The 26,518-nt window shown below is 42.8% G+C and overlaps 1 protein-coding gene and 1 long non-coding RNA gene across 5 annotated transcripts in view; both read right to left on the bottom strand.

Moving 5' to 3' along the window:
* The window catches only part of LOC129384048 (uncharacterized), a 31,202-nt gene extending 11,037 nt beyond the window's left edge, over window positions 1–20,165 (bottom strand). Inside the window, exon 1 of one of the 4 annotated variants that reach the window (XR_008611807.1) lies at window positions 2,275–20,165. Coding sequence is in view for 1 of the 4 variants with exons in the window: in XM_055069134.2 (XP_054925109.2) it covers window positions 2,275–2,460 (186 nt within the window). In the remaining 3 variants the exon portion in view is untranslated. The remainder of the gene's footprint in view (window positions 1–2,274) is intronic. The other 3 variants (XR_008611806.2, XR_011889996.1, XM_055069134.2) reach the window with 3 other exon arrangements.
* Window positions 20,166–21,102: 937 nt separating this feature from the next.
* On the bottom strand, window positions 21,103–26,236 carry LOC129384050 (uncharacterized). Its single transcript, XR_008611813.1, has 2 exons — window positions 25,935–26,236; window positions 21,103–21,920 (listed from the first exon to the last, which is right to left on the bottom strand). It is a non-coding gene; the product is annotated as an uncharacterized lncRNA (long non-coding RNA).
* Window positions 26,237–26,518: the final 282 nt, after the last annotated feature.

The raw sequence follows: 26,518 nt of genomic DNA, 5'->3' as shown, positions 1-26,518 counted from the left end.
TAGCCTAGAGACAAACCCCATCCATTTACAACAGAATGTCTGAATGTTGCATGCAAAAGAAGAAAAAAAAAATGTTGTAAATTTCAAACATTTGCAGCACAAATAATGGCACAGCACAATCCCAAAGGAAAGCCCAAACTCCAAAGAAAGCTTAAACTCAAAGGTTGTGGCACAATTTCTTGTTCTTGAAAAACACTAAAAGCTGATCGACCTGCGTAAATTTCCAAACTATGGACCTTAGCAAAAATGACCTTAGCAAAATACAATAGATAAGCAAATATTGGGTAACCCAGAGTCGTCATAGGAATACTAGTTTTTAGCGCCCACTGTGGATGTTGTAGATAGTTGGCCCACAAGTAAGCTTTGGAGTTCTGCACATACATGACAAAATATCACCTTATTTCCCGATTCATCACCCAACGTTCCTCTATTGAAGCAGTCAACAGAGCTTATTTTCTATATTTGTTTAAGGGAGAACTAGTCAATGAAAAAGCTTAAAGTTATCTCAATATAGTCGACTACCGTTAATTCAACCCTTGAGGGACAGCAAGGTCTGGTCGAATTATCCGAAAGGCCAAACTAGCAAACAGTTGCAAAGCAAATGAAGTCAAAATCATTTTTTTTTCTTGAAGTAGTATGCAATGTCCTTCTTTTTTCCCTGCTCTTGAATCACAACTTAACCCGCATGCGGTGAAGAGAACCTGCAGCATTGAGCCCAACATGAGCCGTAGTAGTGACACAACACTAAACAGAAGGGAACAAATGGCTTCAGGGGTGGAAAGAGCGTTGGCCACTGAAAGATAAAAACAGCTTCAGGCTTAGGAAAGCAGTAGAGCCATCTGCTGAATTTCTCGTATTTTCAGGCTTTCAGTAACTGCTGTGCGCCTGAGGGGCACCGGTGGGGTCAAATTAGCCAAACAGCATGCTTTCATGTTTGAACTAAACATGTTTTCCTTATATAGCTATGTATACTTTTTTTGCCAAGACTTTCTAGTTCGTTTGAATTAAGCAAAAAGTTTAACAAGAGTTGACTGCATACACGTGGATGGATTATTACATGCCTTATGTTGTATTACCGATCTGTGCCAGAAATCGAACTTCTTGTACACAACAACTTCAATATATCACAGTGGCGATTGTTCAGTAGCCATTTCTCTACACCACACACACATGGCAGTCCACCTCTTATTTAGCTATCACAAAAAAACTATGAACCTGAGCATATTTTGGGTTTGTTTGGAGTAATTATTTCAGTAATTTCAGTAATTAATTATTTCAGTAATTTCAGTAATTATTTCAGTAATTATTTGGCCTTAATTCTGAACCGGTCTTTATCCTGACTAGACTTCCCTTGGTACTTTACAGCAGCACCAGAACATAGCACCCGCATTCGTAGAACAACCCTCAAGTGGTTGTGACAAAAGTGTGGAAACCACCAGTGGCTTGCTGATCATCCCAACATGCCCACAACCTGAAGGAGCCGAAACACAACCAAAGGAAGCCTCATGCAAACCAACAGCATCATACAAAATGATTATGTGCATGCTACAGAAGCAGCAACTGCCGAGACTGCTGAACACAAGGCAAGCAAAGGCTCATAAATTCATCTGCACCATAAACAGAAAATGAACCATGCAAAAAGACAAAACGAAGATATGACATGCCAAGTCTCCAGAAACTGCAAGATTTGATATAAACACAACCAGAGGTGCTTAACACATGCCAGCTTGTACGAACGCAGGACAGTGTGCCAAAAATTTCATGTAAATAGCTTGGCAACTACACATTGAAGGTCAACCCTGTTCCAGCTCATCTTGAACAGAAGCAAGTGCAATAGATATGGCCATGGGTAAAGGCACACAACATTTGTGAAACATTTAATGATCCTTCAAGTTCACCTTGCTTCAAGCAGGTGAAAAGTGAAATTGTCACTCAATGGCCAAGATATTTTAAAGAATTTGGTACAAGCTGCAAAGCTCTAAAGCCTGGTAGTATCTATATTTGAGTCCAGCTGGTACCAGGCTGCTGGTACCCAAGTATGGCACCAGCAACACGAGGGCATCGCATGTTTCAGGGAACCGGCAGAGTTCTCTCGTGGCTTGTTGCTCTCTGTGGCCGGCAGGAGACCCTGCTAATGTTGAGAGCCGTGGGATGGCGAGATCGGATGTGAGACCTAAGGTTTCCACTCTGGGCACAGGCATAAGGACACAGGTGACACTTGTACGGCTTCTCGCCCGTGTGCGTACGCACGTGAGTAAGCATGTTGACGGCTACCTTCGAGATGTAGCCGCAGACCAGGCACTGCCAATGTTGTCCAAACTGGGCATAGAGGCTGGACGGCCCAGCGTTATGTGCGTGCATGTGAGCACATAGGTTGTCAGTGACCTTCGTGACGAAGTCACACAGGACGCACTTGTATCTGGGGCCAACCTTGGTGTAGAGGCATGGCGACAGGTCCATGACTGGAGGTCCCTGCACTGCGGTGTTAAAAAAGAATGGAAAAGAAATGAAAAACTATGAACGTCCAAGAGGCATTGCCTCTCTTGTTTGAGACTTGCAAGAAATCTATCTCCAATACACTAAGCAGTTCCTGCACATTCAGTCATGTTTGCATGAGATTGGCAGATTAGAAAGAAGATGAGTAAGCACAAAGAAAGATATGCTCCCAGCAATGAGCATTCACCGCTGCCACACGAAAAGCAATGCCACAAATCATTAGAGATAATTTACAAAAAATGCTACAAAACAGAGCAGACTCCCACAGCTTATTGAATACAAAATGCAGTCAACAAGCAAGCACCAAGCAACAAAAGGCATCTTATTACACAACAGGCACACATGCAAAGTGGACTCCAAACTGTTTGCGAGCAAATCCAACAGGTCGTTGCCACAGCGTTGCACATAAATATGAACATAGCCTTCCTGAGATCTACAAGGAACAAAGCCATCAAGTAGGTGCTGCTTATGACATTAAGGGCTATATTACACAAGGAATCTTTCGTGATCCATTCTTTCCACATTTTCTCATTTGACTCCAACGCTGCGCACTACATGTTGAATGGCTGATCTCAGCACTGACGACGTCCAAGCCTATGAGGAAATGTGAAAACATGGGATTGCAAGAGGAATTCTTACATCATGCAGTTCAGTCCCATGAGATGCTTTGGAAACATCCATCCTGTACCATGACACGGGATTAGATGGAGAATTGCTCAATCAAGCTTTTCTATGAAGTTACAAATCTAGCAGCCACAAGAGAACTTTGGTGCCTGAAAGTGGATGATGTAAACTGCAAGCTAATGCACATCCATCTTGTTGGCACTTCGCTCAAGAGTGTTCAGATTTGGTATACTATAGCTACCCTTATATTCTGACAGTTCTTGAAGAGCTGGCCTTTCAAAAATTTAGTGCTTCTAGATTACAATAAAAAAGTGTAACAAAGTGGCACATCGGATGGATGGAAAAACTTTATTGAGGTTCATCGAAACGTGCACTAGCACGTAGCGGGCCACTTCCATGGTTTAAAATTATATTCATAGCTTCTCAATACAAAGACAAAACCAGCAAGTGGGACATCTTCAATGTATGGTGGCAGGAGTGACTGAGCAGTCTTGCCCTCCCCAAGAGGAATCGTTTCTGCATGCAGAAAGGAGCTCTCAAACAAAATTAAGTGCTATTGGCATGCGACAATTGACCAGATAAACAGACCCAAAAGCAGAAATATTACGTCCCCTCACTCTAAGGCTCCATGCTAACTTGAAAAGCAAGAACACAAAATAAATGACAGAACAAAATAATAAGAAAGACACAGCAAGCAAAAGTACATCATAAAAATACACTTGTGACAGTTCATTGCCACAGAACACCAAGCATGTTGAAAACCCCAATGTGAGACAAACATTGCGGTGATTGTCCCTCCCTCAAGGAGAGAAAATAAGGCAGTTCCAGGCCTAAAATATGGCACAGAAATTCTGAGAATTATCTACTAATGCATAAGCATTCTTTGGGTAAGCTGTTACTCCGCTTTTGCTTACTTGCTTTTCCTAGGTCATGCAAGTCTACCCATCACTTTTCTAGTGCCAAAGAAATGAAATCCGTGTACTGAACGGTGCAGAGACGAGCTGCCAGGAAGCTGAAGGGCCCCTTCAATGTGTTCGTATCAATTGAGCTGGAATGCTGTTGCAGCCAGTTTCACCACAACTGTTTTTTACCCTGTTTTATTTCATTTCATTTTCCTTTTATTATTACTAACTTATTATTGTTATTAAACTATAATCACATGTACCAATCAATAATTAGTTTTATACTTTGAAGCCCCCCAGAAGCCTTCTCTGCACACAGACCTGTAATGCGGAAAAGTCAGGTTTCAAGGCAGTTTGACGAGAAGGGTTTTCACTCTCCGATCAATATTATATTTATTTGAATAGTTCCTTCTCGCTTATAAAGGTACCAATAATCTACATTTACACTATTATAACAATTAAATGCCTTAACTTCACAAGTTACACATCCTTGTGCAGGCACAAGGCATTACAGTTTTCGCATGACAGACCAATTTTGCTGGGGTACTCGCCAAAAAATGCTTACGCATTAAGTCACTTTCACTACCACCACTGAAACTGCAGCACCAGAAAACACAGCCCGCACAGTGCAGTTCGCTCTACAGACTGCAGCAGACAAAAAGCAAGAGCGTTAGGCATAAAAAAAAAAAAATAAAGCAAGCACATCTCAGAAAGCATAGGCTTGAAATATTGTAAGCCAAAAATGAGTGGATGAAAATGAAACGAATGCAGGTAGCCATCTTCCTTTGCTGAAGCCCAGTTGTCAGATACATAGGCTGAAAAGGAATTATTTCATTTTATCAAATGTTACCAAATACTGCCTTGGACCGCTACAAGCACGTTATAAAACTAATATGCTACTTACGTGGGTGCAGTACAGTTGCAGGTATGCTGCTAGTGCAGTAGTTAAGCCTCCTTTGTGAACTGCAACTGTGCAGCACAATCCTATGGAAACTTTACCTCAATCACTTTATCTTGGGTAAAACACTGTGGAAGCCTTTATCCTAATCCATTATATACTCACATTTTACAATCCTCTTTGGCACATTAGCAGTTCAGTTGCTAGTATGATAGTTAAGCCTCTATTATTGTCTACAGGTGCACCGCAGAACCCCATGAATACATAATTACAATCTTACTTTATCTCGGATAATTCATTGCTGAAGCCTTTGTCCCAAACCATACATTCGCAATCCCATTTGATACATTTGCCAGCTGTGCAACAGTTTTCTGAAGGCTCACAAAAGTGTTATAAAGGCTCTACCATTTTCGGTTAGGAGGACAACCCATCCACACTTATGTATGCAGCTATCACAGTTCTTCACATGCCTCGAAGCTTTGCCACCACACACATGCCATGAGTGTTGCTTAGTTTGCTCCGAAAATGCCTGTGGTGCCATACTCGCTGCTGCTGGTCTACAGCAAGGCAATCGGTGAGAGCTGATGCCTGCTTTGCAGCCTAGATTTCAATGAGGAACTTGTCCATACAGGTGTGCATACTACCTTAATGGCGAGTTGGATGTTGTAACAAGGTTTCTTCAAGGGAGTGCCTCTACTGATGATTGGCAATGCATGAGCACCTGAAATGATAAATTCTTTTGCAGCAAACAAACAATACATTCTTTTAGCAAACCAACAGCACAGTGAAGCACTAGCAGGCACTACTGGGGTTTGATGTGTGATTGTGGAGGTGCCAGAAGTGGTGGTCCCCAGTGATGCTTGGAACTGTTATAAGTAAATCTTAGTTGACCCTAGGCAAACACGAGGATTTCATCAAGCCAGGACGAGGCCTGGCTGTAATGTCGGGAATAGCAGGGGGTTGCCGTGGCCTGACAGAGGTCTCTTGACTGGCCCGCTAATTGAATTTGACCAAGAAGTCCAGTAGTTCTCAAGCTTTACGTGAAATCGCCCGTCATTTTCGTGAGAACGACCTTGCTCTGGTCCAGGTTGACAAGGAAGGTGGCTTCACCATGCTTCCACAGAACTTTTTTCACAGAAAAAGCCAAGAATGCTGTGAGTAAGAATTTCAAGGCCGTATCTCTAAAGCCGTCCAAGGTGAAGAGCAGGGCACTTGCTCTTTTAGAAGATCTCAACCTGCAGAAGCTGGCAAAACAGGTCACGGAGTGCGATTTGAATGTTCTGAGCATTTTCTTCACCGCTAATACTCAAAGATTCATGCCCGTTCAGGGCCATTGTAACGGAAAGGGGAAGCTGGCAGGTACAAGTTGGCAAGTTCCTTAAAACACATCTGAGCGAACTCAAACCCAAAGATTCTTTCAAAATTAGTGGGTCTGACTACCTGGTTGACATCCTGTGTTGTCATCTCCCTCCAACCCGTGTCTGTAGTGGTTTTATTCACAATGTCTCACCAACTGGCCTACAACTTCACCCTGCTAAATCGCAAACTTCACTTACTAAATAAGCATGGTGTCATGTGTGCAGAAGCAAACGTGAACACATCTCGCTCGATGACCGCGCACATTTGCTGTCAAAATGCTGAAGTGAGAAAGCGTGGCAGCAGCAGCGAGTGAATTGACCTTCGTGCTGCCTTTTGCTTCAACACGAACTAAGCAGCCAGAACATAGCGCCCATGAAGCTATCAGCACTCGGCGCACATGGTTGGCACATGATGACCAACTAATAATGTAGCCATTCAACACACCAAACAAGGTCACCTCACACATATCATGTCTGTGGGTAGTCTCCGACACGCCTACTGCATTCGGGCGTTTCACCCGACACAAACTTGCCCCTTCCTTTTCCTACATGTTGGCCTAGCATCTACAACCAACACCGTGGCACTTCCCAATATGACACACATTCACCACGTACAGGATCCAATGCCCGACCCTTTTGACAGGAGGTTCCACATAACCTCTTGTATCAATAAATTGTCTCTCTTTCCCAAACCATTACGTCACTCGCGCACAAACTTCTCTCGTCAAGATAACTATTTTTGATACGATTAGCATGTTCATATGGCATAAAATGTCTGAAAGCTTCACTTTCCTCCTCGTGACATGACTATATTGTCATCTCACAGTAAGCATTCGCACGAACTGCTGTTTGCATTTCGACATAGCTTGTGAACACCGTTAGTGCACACACATTCACATGACATTATTTGCACAAGATGATGATGAGCATCGCATTTAGTTTTACAGCATTTAATCGACCACTTTATGAAAGCTTTCTTTGTGCCAGTGAAAAGACTCCCAGTTTGAATTTGTAGCATTTTCATTGTATTCTGAGATTCCGAGGTGAATCAATGTGGCGGGCCCTTGGTTAAATGACTACATTCACTTTCAAAGACGTGCCTCAACAGTAAACATCTAACTGCAGTGGTATAGCCAGTGGTAACGCGGGGGGCACCTGGGCACATGCCTCCCCCCTCTCCCCTGTTTTTTTTTCTTTTTTTTTTTTTACGTGGTCTACCCAGCCTCCCCAGCCTCCCCATCCCCCCTTCCCCTGAGCATTCCTAATCAAGTCTGGATTAATTTGGGCCACCTGGGATTCTTTAATGTGCACCCAATATGCATGGTACATGGGCATTCTTACATTTCACCCCCACTGAAATGCGGCCACTGCAGCCGAGATTCAATCCAGCACCCTCAGGCCTAGTAGCACAACGCTACTTGCTGCAATGTCACAATGCAGTATCCTCCTGGGAAACGAAACCAAAATTGACATTAGAAAAGCTATCATATAAATTATTTACAGTGCTTCAAGGCATGTCACTATTTTTTCTAGAGCTTACAGAGGTCTAGTACCTTCATTTACCGCAAGAAAAAAAAGTTGTCGGAAATATTATGTCGGTACCCCCTTTTTTTAGAAGTGCTTCTGCACACAAAACACATATTTAGAAGGGTGCATGTTGTAGACACATAAAACTAATTTAATGTAATTTGATTTACAGCACACACTGATGCACATGCGCCCGCACCACATATTTCCGGTAACATTTAGATCAGTGAAACTCAACATATTGCCTTTTCTTTTTTCAGGCATAGAAACACACATTTCCAATTTGTCAAGGGAGCAGATGCTCGAAAGCTGTGCCACCTATGCTCTATGCTTGTATGCACGTGCGAGTTGCGAGAGAGAAAACGGGTAACTGTGCCTAGGCACTACAAAGGAGAACGCGATTTGCTTATTTTGTTCCTATCCAATGGCAATGCGCACCATAAGAGGACCAGCGCTTAACTTTTGTCCAAATCGGATCGCCCAAGTCCGTAATGGCGAAGCATACAACAATTTCACTGTAACAATGTGTCATTACTCATTGGTCTACAGTCTGCCTAAGCCCAACACCTCCACACTTTGCACCAAAGAGAGAGGGGGGGAGGCTTACATAGATGCCACTTTAGCGGCTGTAGACCAATGATTTATGACACGCTGTTACTGGCGTATTTTCATTTTGTTTTAGTTGACCTTTACATATGCTTCACTACCAGGCCTGACACAGATGTTTCCTGCTACGGGAACGTAATTTGAAGAATAGTGATGAATGGTTTCACAAGGTGATGGTTTGTTTGCATAATCTTTGAAACGTGGTAGCGGTGAATAGTAACCTAGCCTGCTTGAACTAATTATATATTATATACATACATAGCTGTCTAGCATACTGCCTATATCTCCTTCACCTTGTCTCTCTTCATTAAAATCTCTATCTCTATATTGTACAGTTACCTATGCCTGTGAGGGAATAGGTAAAGAAAACTTTGGCTTAAGGTAGACGAGTAGTACTACTACGGCCCTAGTGTCGCACAAAGGCAATACTAGCCGGTACTGGCCTAGTGGGAAGTAGCATTTGTTAGTGGGCCTGTGCCAACTCGGCAAGACAGCCAGCGCCCAAAAAGTAAAGGAAATAGTGAAAGAAAGCACCACTTTAAGATATTAATTTTGTAAAACTCACATAAAACATTGCAGGTTGCAAGTGGATCTCCTGTACTAAAGAGCACAGTTTGTGCAAGCTGACCTTCAAAATTTTGTAGAACAATTGCAAAACTGTCAGTTGTATTATTTATGCAAATAACCAAGTGCACTACAGAATGGGCAGTGCATTTTGTTCAGAGAACACACCTATATACAGCAGTGACCAAAATTGTACCATTGTAAGGTGTTCTATAAGGTGCTTGATACGTAACAGGCAATGCTAAAAAGGCTAGACTTCCCTCACTGCTGACATCCGCAACCAAAAAATAGTGCACCACGCATGAAAGATAATTATGCAGGAAAGCATTATGTAATTCAATGTAAAATTAAGAGTCATACATTTATGTAGCGAAATATGGAGTATTTATTACAAGAACGAGATCAGAGATCTGAATCTATTTACCACAAAACGAGCAGAGCGACACGTTTCTGCAACCAGTGACTACAGCATGTCTTCAGCAATCGCAACACACATATAGTACGCTATCTGTATACTGGTAATACAGAAGCAAACAAGTAATATGTGATTTGAAATAAAATTGCATCCACACATAGTCATAGTATATGAAGCAGACCTTCCAAGGAAAACATCGCAGATTAAAAAACTGCCTTACAAAAGGCATGCAGTGAGACCTCTAGGACCACACTACTTGCACAGCACCTTTTGCATTGCCTGCTACCCATAAAACGGAGCATTGTAGCATGAGCTGATACAAATACACATGCACACTGCTAACTTCCAACAATGTACACATAGTGCAAACTTCAAACAACATTGCATTACTGGAAGTTAGCACTGTGTATACGTGTCTTGTGTCAATGTTACTGCTTGTGCTACTAGAACATGTTACGGTACAGTACCAACGAGCCCACATTGCAACTTTTATCAAAAAAGGAAGGGCAGCTTTCCTGGGAAAATCTATTACCTGCGTTTTAAAAACAATCGGCTGCTCTCTCCATTGTTGTCCTATGGGATGTGCACAAGATGCCAGGAGGATGGTGACGGACAAAATTTTGTTTCTTGCCATTTCCATAGCAACAATATCCACTTCGTTCATTTTATGGTGCAAAATGTTATCAACATTTTCCAAGTTTTGTGTTCTGCACATGTTTGCATGTTTCTTGTTTTCTCTCTCTCGCTCTTTCCTCCCTCACTGCCCATTCCACCTGAAGTATCATGCCATCCTCTCCACTTATCATTAAAATTTTTCTACTACATGTTTTGTGACGCACTGGCCTATGGGCACAGTTTCCTTATTATGCAGGCTTTTTAAACACTGGGTATGTAATGCAGTGTAAATTATGTGGCAATGAGTATTCAAGAAGTTATTGTCCAAGGCTAGTGATCTGTATACACCAGTCATTAGAGACACTTTTTATTGCAATTGGGCTCGATTGTGGCTGTCTCCTTCATGCAGCTTGTGCAAAGCAGCCAATTGCGATTCAAAAATTCAATCATGATTGAGCTCAATTGCAAGTGGAAGTGCCACTGTGACACTGGTATAAGATGGTACAGTGCCAGCTTTACAAGCTGTTTGGCTGAGAATTCCAAAAATGTTGAATGTTCATTTTTGTACGCCCCTCTATGCCACTAGAAGTGCCCTTTAATAGCATGACGCCTGGTGCCAGCTTCGAAATGGCATGTCAACTCAATACCACACTGCCATTTAAGTAAGGCTGCTATGTTCCAACTGCATATTGGAAACCTGGTGGCCCAGAATCCTCCCAAGTCCAGTGCCCATAGAATACAAGCAAGCACTGCCCTATGTTAAAGCCCATGAACTATACAGTTTATTTATTGCGGACATTCTATTCTTATTTTCCATCAAACACTGCAAGATCTGCAAGAAATAAATTTGTGTGAAAGCACAGGTACAGCAATAAGACTGCTCACAGTGCAGTAGGGTGGGTGACAAGAAATTCACATTCAGCTTCTGGTCTGGGAGTAAAAAATAATTTTTATTATAAAATGATTAACAATGGCTGCCCTGAAATAACATGCACAAGTGTGCTCCTCAAATGACAAAACAACATGCAAGAAGATGCACTAAAGTGCTACTGTTTCAAGTTACATGGCATTCGCATCAAAGATTTTTGTTTGCCACAGCAGCTAGCAGCCAACATGCACGGAATGCATTTTGAAGCTTACCTAAAACAAATTCTTACACAAGTAACTACAGAGAAAGTGTTTTTTAATGGTTTCAAATGCTCAATAGTAATGAAGTACAGTATGGTGCACTTTTAAAGGGAACACATAGCTGTATGCCAGTGGTTACAATTCACACAGTTGTACAACATGAAGGCTTGCAGATTATATTTCTATGCATACAAGTATGCCAAATAAGCCACATGAGCCCCTTGGCCCTAATTTTAATAAATAGAAAAATGCTCAAGTTTATATGGGCATTAATCCATCTAGCTATGCACTTTTTTTAACACCGGTCTACACTGTACCACTCTCCAGGCAAAAATTAACAGCAGTAAGCACAAAGTAGAGACACCACAGCTAGTTTGCACAAGACAAAGTAATAACGATTGAATTATCTCAATAAAAACAAAAACAGCCAAACTTCTGACAACAGTTTGTCTGCTGTAATATTCCTTGTTCTGAAAGATGCCAGAAAGATAGGCGAAAATTATGGGTATCTGCCACACATCTAACAATGCCATAATATATATCCTAACTCAATCTATAAATAGTGCTACCATATCTGCCTTTCACAGGATGAACAACAAATGAGAAAAGTTTTGGCAGCACAAAAATAAAGAAACGAGGTAACAGGGCAGCAGCTTCAGGTCATGGCACACAAATGACTTGTAGGTACATGCAAAGAGCATGCGCAATATGGCAAGTAACTCCAACTGAGCTAGCATGAAGCATACATATACATAAATGAGTTGAACCGCTAATGCCATACTTTTGAAATACCCTGTGGATTTGTTCTTGCTTTAACACAGAAAAGGTATTTTCAAGAAGACTGGCTTGAAAACATCACTGGCTTCACATTTTGTGATGATCAGTTAACAAACTACTGGTAATTATCTGTTGAAATATATACTTTATAGCCCATGTTGCCAGAGAGTAATTAGGGCTTGGTATTAGTGAAGTCATGTCATTTTAGCAGAAATGTTCAGGCAACCAACAGATTCAAGACATTGAACCACAATGTGTTACAAAATATATTGGCATTCAAGGTAGTTTTCTCTAAAAGCCTCTGTCACACACATTGAGACACAACTAAGCAGAACATCACTGTATTTCACAGCACACAGTGACAATGATGCTAGTGGTGCTACTGGTGTTAGTGCAAGGATTTCTGCTACACAGACGTGACTTCATTAGTGTACAGCATTACTTTTCATAGTGGCCACATGAAAATAAGGTATGAACCATAAATTTCTGATTTACACAACAAACAAAAATAAATTATGGGGTTTTACATGCCAACACCACTTTCTGATTATGAGGCATGCCGTAGTGGAGGACTCCGGAAATTTTGACCACCTGGGGTTCTTTAACGTGCACCTAAATCTAAGTACACGGGTGTCTTCGCATTTCGCCCCCATCGAAATGCGGCCACCGTGGCCGGGATTCAATCCCGCGACCTTGTGCTCAGCAGCCTAACACCATAGCCGCTGAGCAACCACGGCGGGTTTACACAACAAATAACTACATAAACTTTTGTAGCAACTAGTTCAGAACATGCTTCAAGCGCAGTGTGGCTTCGGACACGATGCAATAAGTAAGTATACCACAGTTAGAGTGCACTAGAACATTTTTAATGCGATTAGCATTCTTTGGAAACTTTGCACACTTTTAGGGGCCTACCTATGCATGTCTCTAACTGTTTTCCTGTCAACTTGGGTCACCGTTTATATATATATAGTCAATGGTCTAAAGGTTACAGCATCAGGCTGCGATGCTGAGGGAACAGGGTTCGAAAAAAACTATCGAACCAACTTTTGTCTATGCGTATGTGCTGCTCTTCAATGAACCTCTTAGATGCCAACTTGGGTCCACCAGCAGCAAGTTGTCTTTTTGCCCACTTTCATTTCCCTTTTCCCTATTATTTTCATATTTAAATAAATAAATAAAAAGTATGTTAATTTTGCCTGTGTTTTCTGTGGCTTCATGTGGACGTAACCAACGAAAATTTAGCCCCTCAGTAACCGCCATCCTGCTCAACTTATGCCATAGTTCGGCATACTCACTCATGAGTACACTGGGTCGTACTCGACTCACCCTTATTTTGCAGGCATGAGAGGGAGCACTAGTGAGCGATGAAGGCCGTGACTGGACATATGAACGGAAGTGAGTGCCCATAAACGAAAGTGCAAAGCGACAGTGATTCTGAATGGATGCGAGCATGAACATATTTTACTATCACCAAGTGTAGTGAACACGATTACGTTTGCAAGCGAGTGCCAATCAGCGAGAGTCGGTGCTGGTATGTGTGAATAGAAATGACTATGAAAGCGAATGAGTGTTGATGAGCATGAGTGGGCATGAGTAGGAATGTGAGCAAGTGCTGAAAAGTGTGAGCGCATGCAAGTGTGAGCGAGAACATAGCCTGCGAGAATACTAGTGAGCGAGTATGAGCGAAATCTGTTTATTCTGTCAAACTATGCACTTTTCTAATATGTAGGCTTATCCTTTGCTAAACACAAAAAGTGCACAATGAAGCAGGAAGTAAGCCAACGCGGGCTCAGTTTTTGGCAATCCTTTGACAGTATGGCCTATGTTTATTGCAAAGGGCTGACTGGCACACGCGTCAAAGGTTCGCAACACTAATTAACTGCCATCATTGCCAGCTGTCACAATGACTGAAGTTGAACTGCGCTTGACATACATTTTGAACTGGCTGCATTAAAATATTATGCAATTCTTTATTCCTTGCATGTTTGAGAAAGTGAGGCTTCGAAAAACTAGAGCTGCCTAATAAAGGAGGAAAATAAAAATGACACAGAATTTGTGCCAATACTGCTCTAAAGAAGTTGCAAGTGAGGGCCAAGTTTCAGCAGCATATCACATGCTTGCAATGCCTGAAGCTTTAGTGACAAGCAATCCATTTACTGACTGCAGAATGAAAATGTAAATAAAGAATTGCACTTTTGGACATTACCAGGAGGCTCCACAAAAGTCAGAGAACCACTTGGTCAGTTAGTGAATAATGTGATGAATGGCACACGTTTTATAAGGGTCGCAATCATAAAAAGTATTCAGCCCCCTTCAGAGCAGCTGAACACGAGCCACACACTCCAGTACACACTTGTCCCGCAGAAGTGATAGCTAATGCGGCTCAACATTATGAAACTGGACAGTGAGCATCGAGGAAGGCCATCGTGGGTTGACATGAATTATGACCAGCATAAGTACTTTAATATGTGCACCTGAATCTAAGTACAGAAGCATTTCTGAATTTTCCCACCATCATAATACAGTGCCAGTGGACTAAATATTTGCTACAAAAATAAACTTTAGCACTTTACTGTCACACTGTTTGTAAAAATAGACTAGTGCACATGTTTTCCAAAACAGTTGGCTCTGCTGATGCCAGCATCACAACTTCAACTCCAGGCAATATGCCTACTCAAGGTACCAACAGTCCGCAGAGTTCAGGTACCAACAGGCCACAGGTAGAAAACCTAAGAGTTGTGTGAAATCCACAAAATGGCAGTCAACCAGACTACAACAAGCAGTGTGAGTGATGAGCCTGCAGTCCACCTCAGCTACAAGTACAACAGCATGTTGTAAATGTGTTCATCGCATCATCGTATCTGGTGTCAAGATGATTCTATCTCGCTGCCATCACTGTTCAAATAGAGTACCTCCTAAAAATTCCCTCTTACAGTGGCTTCAAGCAGCAAATGGAGCAGAACCACAAGCTCTCATAGTAATATGACTACTCTAATTATAGCCTGAAATAGTGACTAGTTTCTGTCAATGTGGGCATCAAAGAGAAGGCCAAACATTAGGCTAAGCTGAAGAAACAGATTTATATTCCAAGGTGTTCGAACATCATACCAAAAACAGCTTTCGTAAATTCAAAAATGACAAATGTTGGATGGAACAGGTACAGCTGCCATGAAAATACAGAGCCAGCTTCACTGATGAAAAACATCACATTTATAACTGGCAAATAGCAGCCAACTTCTAGCAACAGAAAAGTTATTTACATTGCACTTTAGCATGGAATAGAATGCAGTTTGGCGACACTTAGTGGGTTTTCCTAGAAGACTCGCAAGAGTTACGTCTTTACACCACTCTGTCAATGCTTTATGCAGCAGTATGGTGAACTCTCCATGCATGCCAATGACTCAATACAGGCAGTGGTACCTTGGCAAAGCATGACCTCCATGATCTCTAGAACAGCTACAATATTAATAAGCCCTTTTGGTGCAGGTAACCTCAATTGTGGAAAAGTGTCCAGCCTCCTCCAGTCAAGATTTTCTCGGCAACTGTCACCTCTTCACGTAAAACCACATTTTGCCGATTCCAGAAGGGTAACCCAACAGTATGGATGGATGAACTCTTTGCCTGAAGTGTTCCTTTAAATAGGAACACCCATAGCGTAGCTGACAATGTAAACACTGCTGCATTACATGCTTTGTGATCACATGTTCTGGCATTTCCTGTTTTCTTCCTGCTTAACACCACACCTATCAGTTTCAACAAGCTATAGATGTACATAAGTATTGTAAAATAGACATACAATATATACATGCATAAATGGAGACCGGGGATGAGGAAAGAAAGTGCAGGACCTTTTTTTTTTTTTATGTGGCCTTGGTTTCTGCATGCCACCTCAATATGGCAAAGAGTGCAGACAACGGCACAGGTGCACTGGCACTCACTGTTGTTCACTTGTCCTGTGGTCCCCTCTGTTAGTCATGTTAAACGCAAACTGACTAGCCTATCCCCCTGTGCAATTCATACTGACTGTTTTTCACTCGTTAATCATTAATGCATGCTTCTTATAGCCAACTAGATAGTGTTCGAATTGTGCTCTTGTTCTGTCATCTCACCGTTTCAGAACTGGTTCACCACGAAAGTTCATATTTTTCATACATCACCTCTCCTATCGTTAAACAGAAGGCCTTGCCATTCCTACGTGCCCCTCCTATATAACCTATCCATTGGCTAGTCTAAAAGAGGCCCTGCTGCAGCACTTCCGCACTCACGAGTGTGTTCCTTTAGTAGAGCAGCATTGGCAAACATTTTCAAACACTTATGGCACTGGCCCTTAAAGCCTGTGCTACCAGTCAGAAGACAGCGATGCGAGAGCAGTGTTACCCTCTGTGCAAACGACTTGCCACAACTGCCACAGTTAAAGGGCTTGTGCAGCTGGTGGGTACGAAAGTGGCGGCTGCGGTCACTGCTCTTGGCGAACGCGGCAGGGCACAGGTGGCAGCGATAGGGCCGCTCTCCAGTGTGCTTGCGCATGTGGATGATCAGCGATGACCTTGCTGTGGCCACATAGTCGCACATGGGGCAGTCACGGGCGTCGGGACACGACGCGACGGCAACAGCAGCTGCACGAGCCATCTGCACTTGGCTCATGACTTCTGCGGGAGAAAGAGAACCGCCAGATGGTTGGCAACTTAATCCACCGCAACTTGCTTCTTGCCAAGGGCTGCCTAAAGTTAGGGGCGTTTACCCAAACTCGACAGGGATGGGTTGAGCTGCTTCATTGTGCCAGAAACCAGCTGTAACGTTTATGCATTAACACTAGCAGGTTGGACTGCATGAGTGCTTGAGGCAGGTCAAGTCAATCTGCAGTCAATCGATCTGCAGCCAGAAGAGAGAAACTAATTTTTAATTTCACAGTGTGGCCTTCAAGTTTGCAGAAACATATTACAAATTTCAAGACTAGCCTGTCATCCACATGGTCCATTTGCATGCAAGCCTGTACTGCTGTCTCAGTAACGCCAGCTTCACGTAAACTTGGACAGGGGTCAAGCAGGGCGACCTTGAAGGACCTTGACAGCTTTCTCAACCCACACCTGTCAGTTTCACGTAAACAGGAAGGCTATAGCAAATAACAATAATTTAACATGCTACAGACTTTCTAAAAAACTGCTGTTTGCTGTAACTACATAACAAAGAGCATCACCAGAAAAAATACATGAATGTGAAAGAAGAGAACCTTACAGAATACAACATTTTGTTATTGCTACATCACAATTCAAACAACATTCCCAACGTTACATAAGATGCTGCTCAAAAGCAATGTCCGTTTGTACATCAATGCACATTGGTAAGTTGCCAACATGGCACACAACAGCAACAACACAGCGGGGTTAGTGATTAGCAAGAAGAAAATCCATAGATACCACTACACCCTGAGCATCGCAATTTGGAAGCACTAAAATTATAGCTTTAGTGGTCAAGTGATACCGAAATTGCCCCAACCAGCTTGAAGATTTCAGACACAAAGATAGTTCACATAACACAGCAAGGCAGTGCACTTACCAAATGAAATAAGCAATATGTGACTCTTATTTGGAAAGGCTCCAGCCACATGTAAAACACACTACACACATTACACTAATTTTTGTTCACATGTAAACATCCTTTGGCTATTCTTATGCATGAAAACCATACGATACTATAAAGGCTGAAGTGACAACAAATGTTTCAACCCTTAGCTTCACATAAAATTTTCACATCACATCAACAAGTAATCTTGTAAATTGGAAAGGCAGGACACCAAATAAAGCAAGCAGAAATTGAATGTTTAACATGCAGGCTGGTTAGTACAACAACCACCTTATATTTGTATAAATTAAGAAATGTACACAACAAGCTTAATGCAAAGTAGTGCAGACTCTCTGCTAGTTCTGCCTGTGTGCCACTATTAAAAGACTGAAGAGAAAAATAACTTGAGCTGTATTATGGTAAATTACCCTCCTACAATAGCTAAAACCTAGTCTTATCATGAGAAGTGACACACTACAAAAGACACGAAGAGGAAAAACGGGTGGTGCCGCCACCTAGAAGTTCCCACACTAGCTATTTATTATGAAGTCACATATTGTTTTATCTGTAAAGATGGACTACATTGCATTTTAGAAAAGTCAAGGGCCGAACTAAGCAAATTTCAAAAGCTTTTACTGACCTACAATTGCACAAATATGAAAAATACGCTTTGAAAGCTGTGGCGACCCACTAGCCTAGGAGCACTTCGGTTCTGGTGCAAAATTTTTGAAATGGTGCATTAACCTAAGCTTAATTTTTTCTTTTAGGAACCAACCTATTAACAAGAAATTAACAAATATAGAATTTCAGACCAATACTTTAAAGGGTTCAAGATAGTTAAAGATAGTTCAAGTGGCTGAGGAGTTTGACAGAGATTTATACAGTACCAGTGGCACCCACGACAATAATGGAAGAGAGAATAGTCTAGAGGAATTTGAATTCCCACAAGTAACGCCGGAAGAAGTAAAGAAAGCCTTGGCAGCTATGCAAAGGGGGAAGGCAGCTGAGGAGGATCAGGTAACAGCAGATTTGTTGAAGGATGGTGGGCAGATTCCTCTAGAGAAACTGACCACCCTGTATACGCAATGCCTCATGATCTCAAGCATACCGGAATATTGGGAGAATGTTAACATAATCCTAATCCATAAGAAAGGGGACGCCAAAGACTTGAAAAATTATAGACCCATCAGCTTACTGTCTGTTGCCTACAAAGTATTTACTAAGGTAATCGCAAATAGAATCAGGAACACTCTAGACTTCTGTCAAGCAAAGGACCAGGCAGGATTTCGTAAAGGCTACTCAACAATAGACCATATTCACACTATCAATCAGGTGATAGAGAAATGTGCGGAATATAACCAACCCTTATATATAGCTTTCATTGATTACGAGAAAGCTTTTGATACAGTCGAAACCTCAGCAGTCATGGATGCATTACGGAATCTGGTTGTAGACGAGCCGTATGTAAAAATACTGAAAGGTATCTATAGTGGCTCCACAGCCACCATAGTCCTCCATAAAGAAAGCAACAAAATCCCAATAAAGAAAGGTGTCAGGCAGGGAGATACTATCTCTCCAATGCTATTAACAGCGTGTTTACAGGAGGTATTCAGAGACTTGGATTGGGAAGAATTGGGGTAAGAGTTAATGGAGAATACCTTAGTAACTTGCGATTCGCTGATGATATTGCCTTGCTTAGTAACTCAGGGGACCAATTGCAATGCATGCTCACTGACCTGGAGAGGCAAAGCAGAAGGGTGGGTCTAAAATTAATCTGCAGAAAACTAAAATACTGTTTAACAGTCTCGGAAGAGAACAGCAGTTTACAATAAGTAGCAAGGCACTGGAAGTGGTAAGGAAATACATCTATTAGGGCAGGTAGTGACTATGAATCCAGATCACGAAACTGAAATAATCAGAAGAATAAGGATGGGCTGGGGTGCATTTGGCAGGCCTTCTCAGAACATGAACAGCAGGTTGCCATTATCCCTCAAAACAAAAGTGTATAACAGCTGTTTCTTACCAGTACTCGCGTACGGGGCAGAAACCTGGAGGCTTATGAAAAGGGTTCTACTTAAATTGAGGAAGACGCAACAAGCTATGGAAAGAAGAATGATGGCTGTAACATTAAGGGATAAGAACAGAGCAGATTGGGTGAGGGAACAAACACGAGTTAATGACATCTTAGTTGAAATCAAGAAAAATAAATGGGCATGGGCAGGACATGTAATCAGGAGGGAAGATAACCGATGGTCATTAAGGGTTACGGACTGGATTCCTAGAGAAGGGAAACGTAGCAGGGGGCGGCAGACAGTTAGGTGGACGGATGAGACTAAATTTGCAGGGACAACGTGGCCACAATTAGTACATGACTGGGGTAGTTGGAGAAGTATGGGAGAGGCCTTTGCCCTGCAGTGGGCGTAACCAGGCTGCTGCTGCTGCTGCTGATGATGATGATGATGATGATGACCTTAAAGGGACACTAAAGGCAAGTAATAAGTCAACGTGGACTCAGTATCATTTCAGAAACTTCGAAACGCTTGTTTCGTGCCAAGAAAGGACTAAGTTTACGAGAAAATAGCATCTGAAGGGTGCAAATACCTTTTTCGAAATTAAAATCTCCCGCCACCCAACCGGGGGAATGGCGACACCAGTGGCGTAGCTAGGTCATCTGGCACCCGGGGCCCTTAGCTCTTCTGTCACCCCCCCCTTCTCCCCCCCCCAGGTGTAGTCGAGGAAGGCGAGGATATCGACAATTTTCTGGAGTCTTCAGACGTATATGACACCCCCCACCCCCCCACTGGCCCCGTGCACCCGGGGCCCACGGCCCCCCAGCCCCCCCCCCCCCCGTTGCTACGCCACTGGGTGGCACTGCATACGCCATCGCCACCCTTTGCTGCCTTCGGTGAGTAAAATGGGGCCCGACAGATGGCAGCACCGAGCCAAGACAGAGCAGTAGATTTGCCGCCACAGCTGCTTTTTGGTCAAGTGGCGTAGACCGTTCATGCATCCCGCAACATAACATGGAAGTTGAATTCTCTACCACTTGGAGTTTGTGCAAGTTTCGCGAGCCAGCAAAACCAGCACAGCACTATGTGATAACGAACCTGCTGAAACGCGAAAGCATGGGCTGCGCAGAGTCGAGCGCAAACGAAACCTTCCGACCGCCTACGTCATTCTCCAGGGTAACTTCAACGAGTTCTTTTTTTTCTAAAAATGAAATAGAACTGGATAGGCAGCATTTTATTTCGTCTTACAATACAATAATGTTTTTTTGCAACGAGTGGTTCAGTGCTAGTGACAGAATTTAACTGAGGAGTGCTTTCATCATCGGGCAAGTGCTTGAATGTCCCGGGGAAACTCTAATCATGTCCTACATTTACCTCAGTTTCTCTATTACTAAGGCCCTGTTCGCAATAATATTGACGCCTTAGAGATTCTCAAGCACTAATCTATCACTTTAGCTTGACTTCATATTTGCCTTTAGTGTGCCTTGAACAGCCTAAACTGATGTAGTGTTTCTCCCTAGCGTCCCTTACAAGATTTTTGTTCTGTGTCAGCTCGCATGTGCACAAGGTGACAGATGATGCACTGAAACAACCACATGAAATGCAGACATACGAACACTAAGAATGCAAAGAGCTTCTTTAATTTCTAATCAAGGACACTATACCATATCCCAGTGCCTCAAGAATGGTCACATAGTTTTGGTATTCTAAGGTTGCGTTTGGCAATAACTGTTTTACTTCAATTAGATTCACTTTGTTAGACTCCAGTGCACCGAGTGTCTCGTTCTATAAATAATAGCATCGGACAAATCAAATACAAATGGCAAAAGCAATAAAGAAAGCATTGCAACAAAATGAGGCTCTCAATTCATCTTCTTTAGTGTAGGTTTAATTTTACCACAAAATATGATTATGCACAAATGTTGGTAAAAAACATGCTTTCGGATTTTTCAATCTTGTCTGCATGCTTGATCAATGTATTACATTGTTATCTTCCCACATGGTATTGCTAGACACCTAAAGAATGGTAAATACATCCTGAAACTTTCACATTTGCTAAGAGCCAGAAGCCACATCCAAATTCTACACAATGGCCATTTTATCGAGATTGCTTGATGACAACTGTTACCATAAAAATAGGCTGTGCACAAGCGCTGCATTAACTATTGTGAATGCACACTTCTGGGTGCAAGAGTCACTGGTCACAGAACACAAATACACGATACCAGGATCATAGATGTAGTGCAAATGTAAAAACACAACGCTTAGCTGTTGCACAAACAGCATCTTCTTTTTCTTGTCAGTATTGGTCTGCCATGCATACACAAGCCTTCATAGCAAATCAGCAACTACAGCAGTCACAAGGGATAATGGTGACCAGTCTTTCTACTGAGTGTTCAATGGTTCTTCTGATGTAGGCAACACTTGATACCACCACTGTAACAAGAGAGAAAAAAACTTTACTGACAGCGGTCAAGTTAATAAAATGAGTAGCTTTTCAGGAGCTTGTTCAAAATGAGCCTCATTTCTGTCTTCAAAACATGTAATTGTAGACAACAGAAAAAAGTGCAGGATGCACAACAAAGTTGTTTGACACTGTCAAGATAGAGGGTTTGCCTTCATTAATGACGCATTTTGCCTGCACATTAAGCTCTCTTGGTTTCACAACTTCTACATCAGTGTTTTACAAGAGTTTGTAGGCATTTTCCATATGCGGGTTGAGCATCCTGCATACCCGCAATTCTTTAAAGAATGCCACATGTCTATTTGACAAAAGTTCACAATTCCTGTTGCTCGTTAAGGCTAGACACACTCTCTCTCTGAGGTTACTGACATGATTAAAATCCCTAATAATCTCCCTCAATATTAATCAGCATTTCCTCAAGCACAAAACATAGCACAGCAGCTGGCCCTCCCTCAGCATCATCATCATCCTGTCACATGGGAAACCCTCGAGTTTGTCTCACTGATGCTGGGTGTTTGCACACTACAGGAAATGTGCCCAATGTGGAAGCACCACGACGCATGACGACCGAAGTGGCTCCTCCAAGGAGAAGAGCACGACGACTTTCAACTGTTGCTGCAGCACACCTCGGTGTCATACTTTGTACGATTGTCACTGCATGTTTTATGCACCACTACATGTTTTATGTTTGCTGTGCCCAAACCTAGTGAGGGGGGCCACATTAAGAGAATGTGACACCAACAAGGAAGGAGCACAAGAAAGAAGGTCTTGGAACTTGATGCGAGATGACAATGACAAAGAGTCATACGCGTGGCCCCTCAAGCTGCTTCCTTACAAGTTACAAAGAACGCACAGACTGAAAAGGCTCAGAAAATGGGCAGAAACAACCACTTGTTTGTCCTACAATGCATTTACTACATATAGATGATGAGCCACACCTCTCTTTCCACTGTGTTCTCTCCCTCTGCACAGTTCTCTTCGTTTTTCCCTTTGTCGCATGTTATCATACTATTTCCATTTTCTCTAGCTGCTGGTGCTAATTGTGTGCACCATCGTGCAAAGATAAGCGTGCAAGAAGGAACAGTGCTATCAAGAACGCAGATCATGCCAACGTCACAATATGTGGCTGCCTTGATGTGGTCTTATCTAAATGTGCCCTTTGCTTGCCATCTGCAGCTGGAAAAGGGTGCAATGGGTCACTGCTGCATTTAAAGGAAAATATTGACCTGTATTAGTAAATTACCATTCCAGAATACCAAGAAAGCCACCCTTACCATGAGTAAGGGTTTGGGGAGCTAGAGAAGATGCAATAACGAAAGATAGGTGGCAACGCCACCTACGCAGCCTTAAGGTTACCACACTAGCCAGCCATGATGACTTTGATGGCATCTGCTTAGGCCTAGTCAAATTTTTTTAATCATAAAGATGAACTACACTGAAGTAGTCATAAATTGAACCAAACAAGTTTCTGGACATGACACGGGGGCTGCAAGTACCAGATGTATGAAAATGCATTGAAATCTGCAACATCACACTGACGTATTAGCAGTGAGGCTTGGGTGAGAAATTTAGAAAATGAAAGTTTGGCACCTTCATATTCTCTTCTAGTAATTATCCTCTCACCGGGAAATTAATGAAGACAAAGTCTTGAAAGGATATCTTATTCGTCTAAACTGATTTAAACTTTCTCTTTAGTGTCCCCTTAGGAGTATGCAGTGCTTGTGACTTGCAGTGCCTGTATGTTAGTACATCACAGACTTCAAACAAAATATTCTTTCTTGTTTGGGCCTTTTGAGTTCAATAAATGTTCTAAAACCTGCAAACTTGAGAGTTTCATTCCTCTAGAAAGATATGTAGTCTTTGTTTATTGATAAAGTGTCAACCAGGCAGGTGTTGTCCAAACCACGTGCCATCACACAGTAGCACAAGAACTTCAATCCCGCCGTTTGACTTTGCCTCTTTTCTGACACACCGAAACTTTGCTTGCAATATGACTAAAATGAAGATTGTAGGGTTTAACACCCTAAAGCTGCACAGTGGATTACGGGGGTTGCTGTAGTGGGCGAGCTCCAGAATAATTTTGACCACATGGGGTTCTTTAACGTACACATAAATCTAAGTACACGAGTGATTTCGCATTACACACCTTCTCTAAATGTGGCCACTGCAGATGCCGGGAATCAAACCCAAGACCTTGTTCTCGGCAGCAGAACACCGCAGCCAGTAAGCCACTGTGGCAGGTCATGGTAAGACTGACACTCTGAAATTCCATTACTGTAATTTACCCATCCTGCTAAACCTGGTACTCTTGTTTAAGAGCCCCTTCAGGCACATAGTCTCTAGGTGCAAAACACTATGTAATGAGCTAAGAATAATAAAGAAATGAATGAATTTACTTCTGAGAGAGCTAGGAGTTAACTCCCACAGACATGAGAAAAGAAAGAAAATCACTAGTCAGCAAAACCATTGACACCACCACGCACAATGCGTTTTAATTTTTCCTATCATCGCCATAGATGCGAACGACAGAATATGGCATAATCAGGACTGGTATAATACAGCGATTCTATTCCAATTCATATCGCTCTTGCACTTCGTCAGTGGTGTGAGCTGCACTCCGCTCGCATAGTCACGACGAATGGCCAAAGTCATAGAATCTGGCAAGAGGAATCGCTATATTGTACTAGTCCAGAGAAGTATACCTATTTCCATCAGCTGTGACCTCACAAGTGTGAAACAAAGTTACAATACAGCACGCACAGTCTCCCATAAATGAAGATTGTCACTTCCATTGATACTGAAATTTCGTCATCCAGTACCTTGCACTGGGCTAGAGAAAACATTCGGATGGAGGTGTTATAACCAGTTACGAATACCTGCAATGGCAGAAGTTTTAAACGATCAGACTTCCCTTAATAAATACTGTCTGTTTATGGTAAGCATTATTCTACATTGTTTTGTATTTTTGCAACAAAGCAGTTGAAAGAGGCAAGGAGCATGCAGCAGCTTCCGAAGGCAGATGACAGTGGCATCTAGATGTGAGCACATGGCTTCGTTGTACTGAAAGCAAATGACAGAACATGGCATTTCTTGCTGTGCGTTCCAACTTTGCAAACCTGTTCCAAAGGAAATCCCGATTCCGTCTCAAATTATGGGACCTCCTACTGTTATTTCTACTTACATGTTGAAACGATACAAAAACTGATTCTGTTCGGTTGGCAACGCACGTTTTTGTCTGGTGCTGACAAGCAGAGCAGAAAGCGCAAGCCAGTTTGACAAAACTGACCGGTGCATTAGCTGCGGGTCTCTCGTTGTGCCGAGTAAGGCTGCCACGTGCATAGTAACTCTCTCTGCAAAGCGACAGCTCGCTCTTCGGGTAATGTCTGCGTTTCCGTGTCACTCACGAAACGCTCCGAGATAGCGGCGGTGAACGTCGCACAACAGATAAAACAAGAAACGGTGCGCTGTTCAAACCTGTGCAAGTGCAAGTACAGTGCTACGTTTATTCGGATGGATCGAAGCGTCTTTCAAACTCTGTGCACCGGGCTGCTGCGATCTAAGTCCACAATTAAGCGTAGAACAGCCCTGACATTGGCGCCTACCGCGAATGCTACTCAAGTGAACTTGCTCCGGCGACCAAATCGCCGACGCCAAAGGCCACGGCGGCTCTTCTTATCAGGCCCTCGTCGCAAACGCAAGCACATATCGCGATAAGCAACAGGGTAACAGCGACGCGAACCAACGAGGATCGTGGTTCCACGCCACTCGATTTTAAATTGATTAATTCTACATTCTTTTCATCGCGGTCCTTCCCTTTTACTGCCGCGTTCTGAAAATACATAACGGTGGGGAGCTCTCCTTGGAGGGTGCCGGTCGAACTGATCGTCGAAAGCAAGGCGTTAGCTTCTGGACCCATCGCCAGGCGCTCTTCAGAAGTCTGGCCGCAGCTATTTGCAAAGTAGTATGAAATGTACATGCATACTTACCGAAGGCGGCCCCAAAGCAATTGTAGAGAACGCCTAGCGCGCCAAACAAGCCAAACACTCAAGCACAAACACCACCACCACACACGCAACGGCGGCAAAACAAGTAGGTGTGAACGATTCTCCCTTGACGACGTTCTTCTAGGCTTGCACGTTAAGCAACACAAACCACTGGGAATAATAAAGACACCACCGCGAGCAGAATCACTAGGTCCAGAAGCGCACAAGGTGGAAAAACTGCTCACGCACAACCACACTGTACGCACAACTTCGAAAGGACGATAAGCGCACACGGCTGGTGGCCATGCTGGCGTGCGTCACGTGATACGCATACGCAACTAAAGTCATGGACAAAATCCGCGCCCTTCGCGCCGTGTAGCTCTTCGTTTAGAGGCGTAGTGGCGTTAATTGACTAACCAGAACACCTTGTTCGCTCCATGCTGAAAACTATGTACCAGGCGCGGTGATTTCGAATATAATTCCGAAACAGCGTCCGTAAAGCCAATTCGTTTAGAAAAATGAACTGAGCGTAAATGTTGCGTGAGCACCTCTAATAACCCAGCCACACGAGCACCTTTGATCGTGAC

This window comes from Dermacentor andersoni, chromosome 9, assembly GCF_023375885.2.
Source record: "Dermacentor andersoni chromosome 9, qqDerAnde1_hic_scaffold, whole genome shotgun sequence".
In the NCBI taxonomy this organism is placed as follows: Eukaryota; Metazoa; Arthropoda; class Arachnida; order Ixodida; family Ixodidae; genus Dermacentor; species Dermacentor andersoni.
This window is presented reverse-complemented; position numbering and strand designations above follow the sequence as displayed.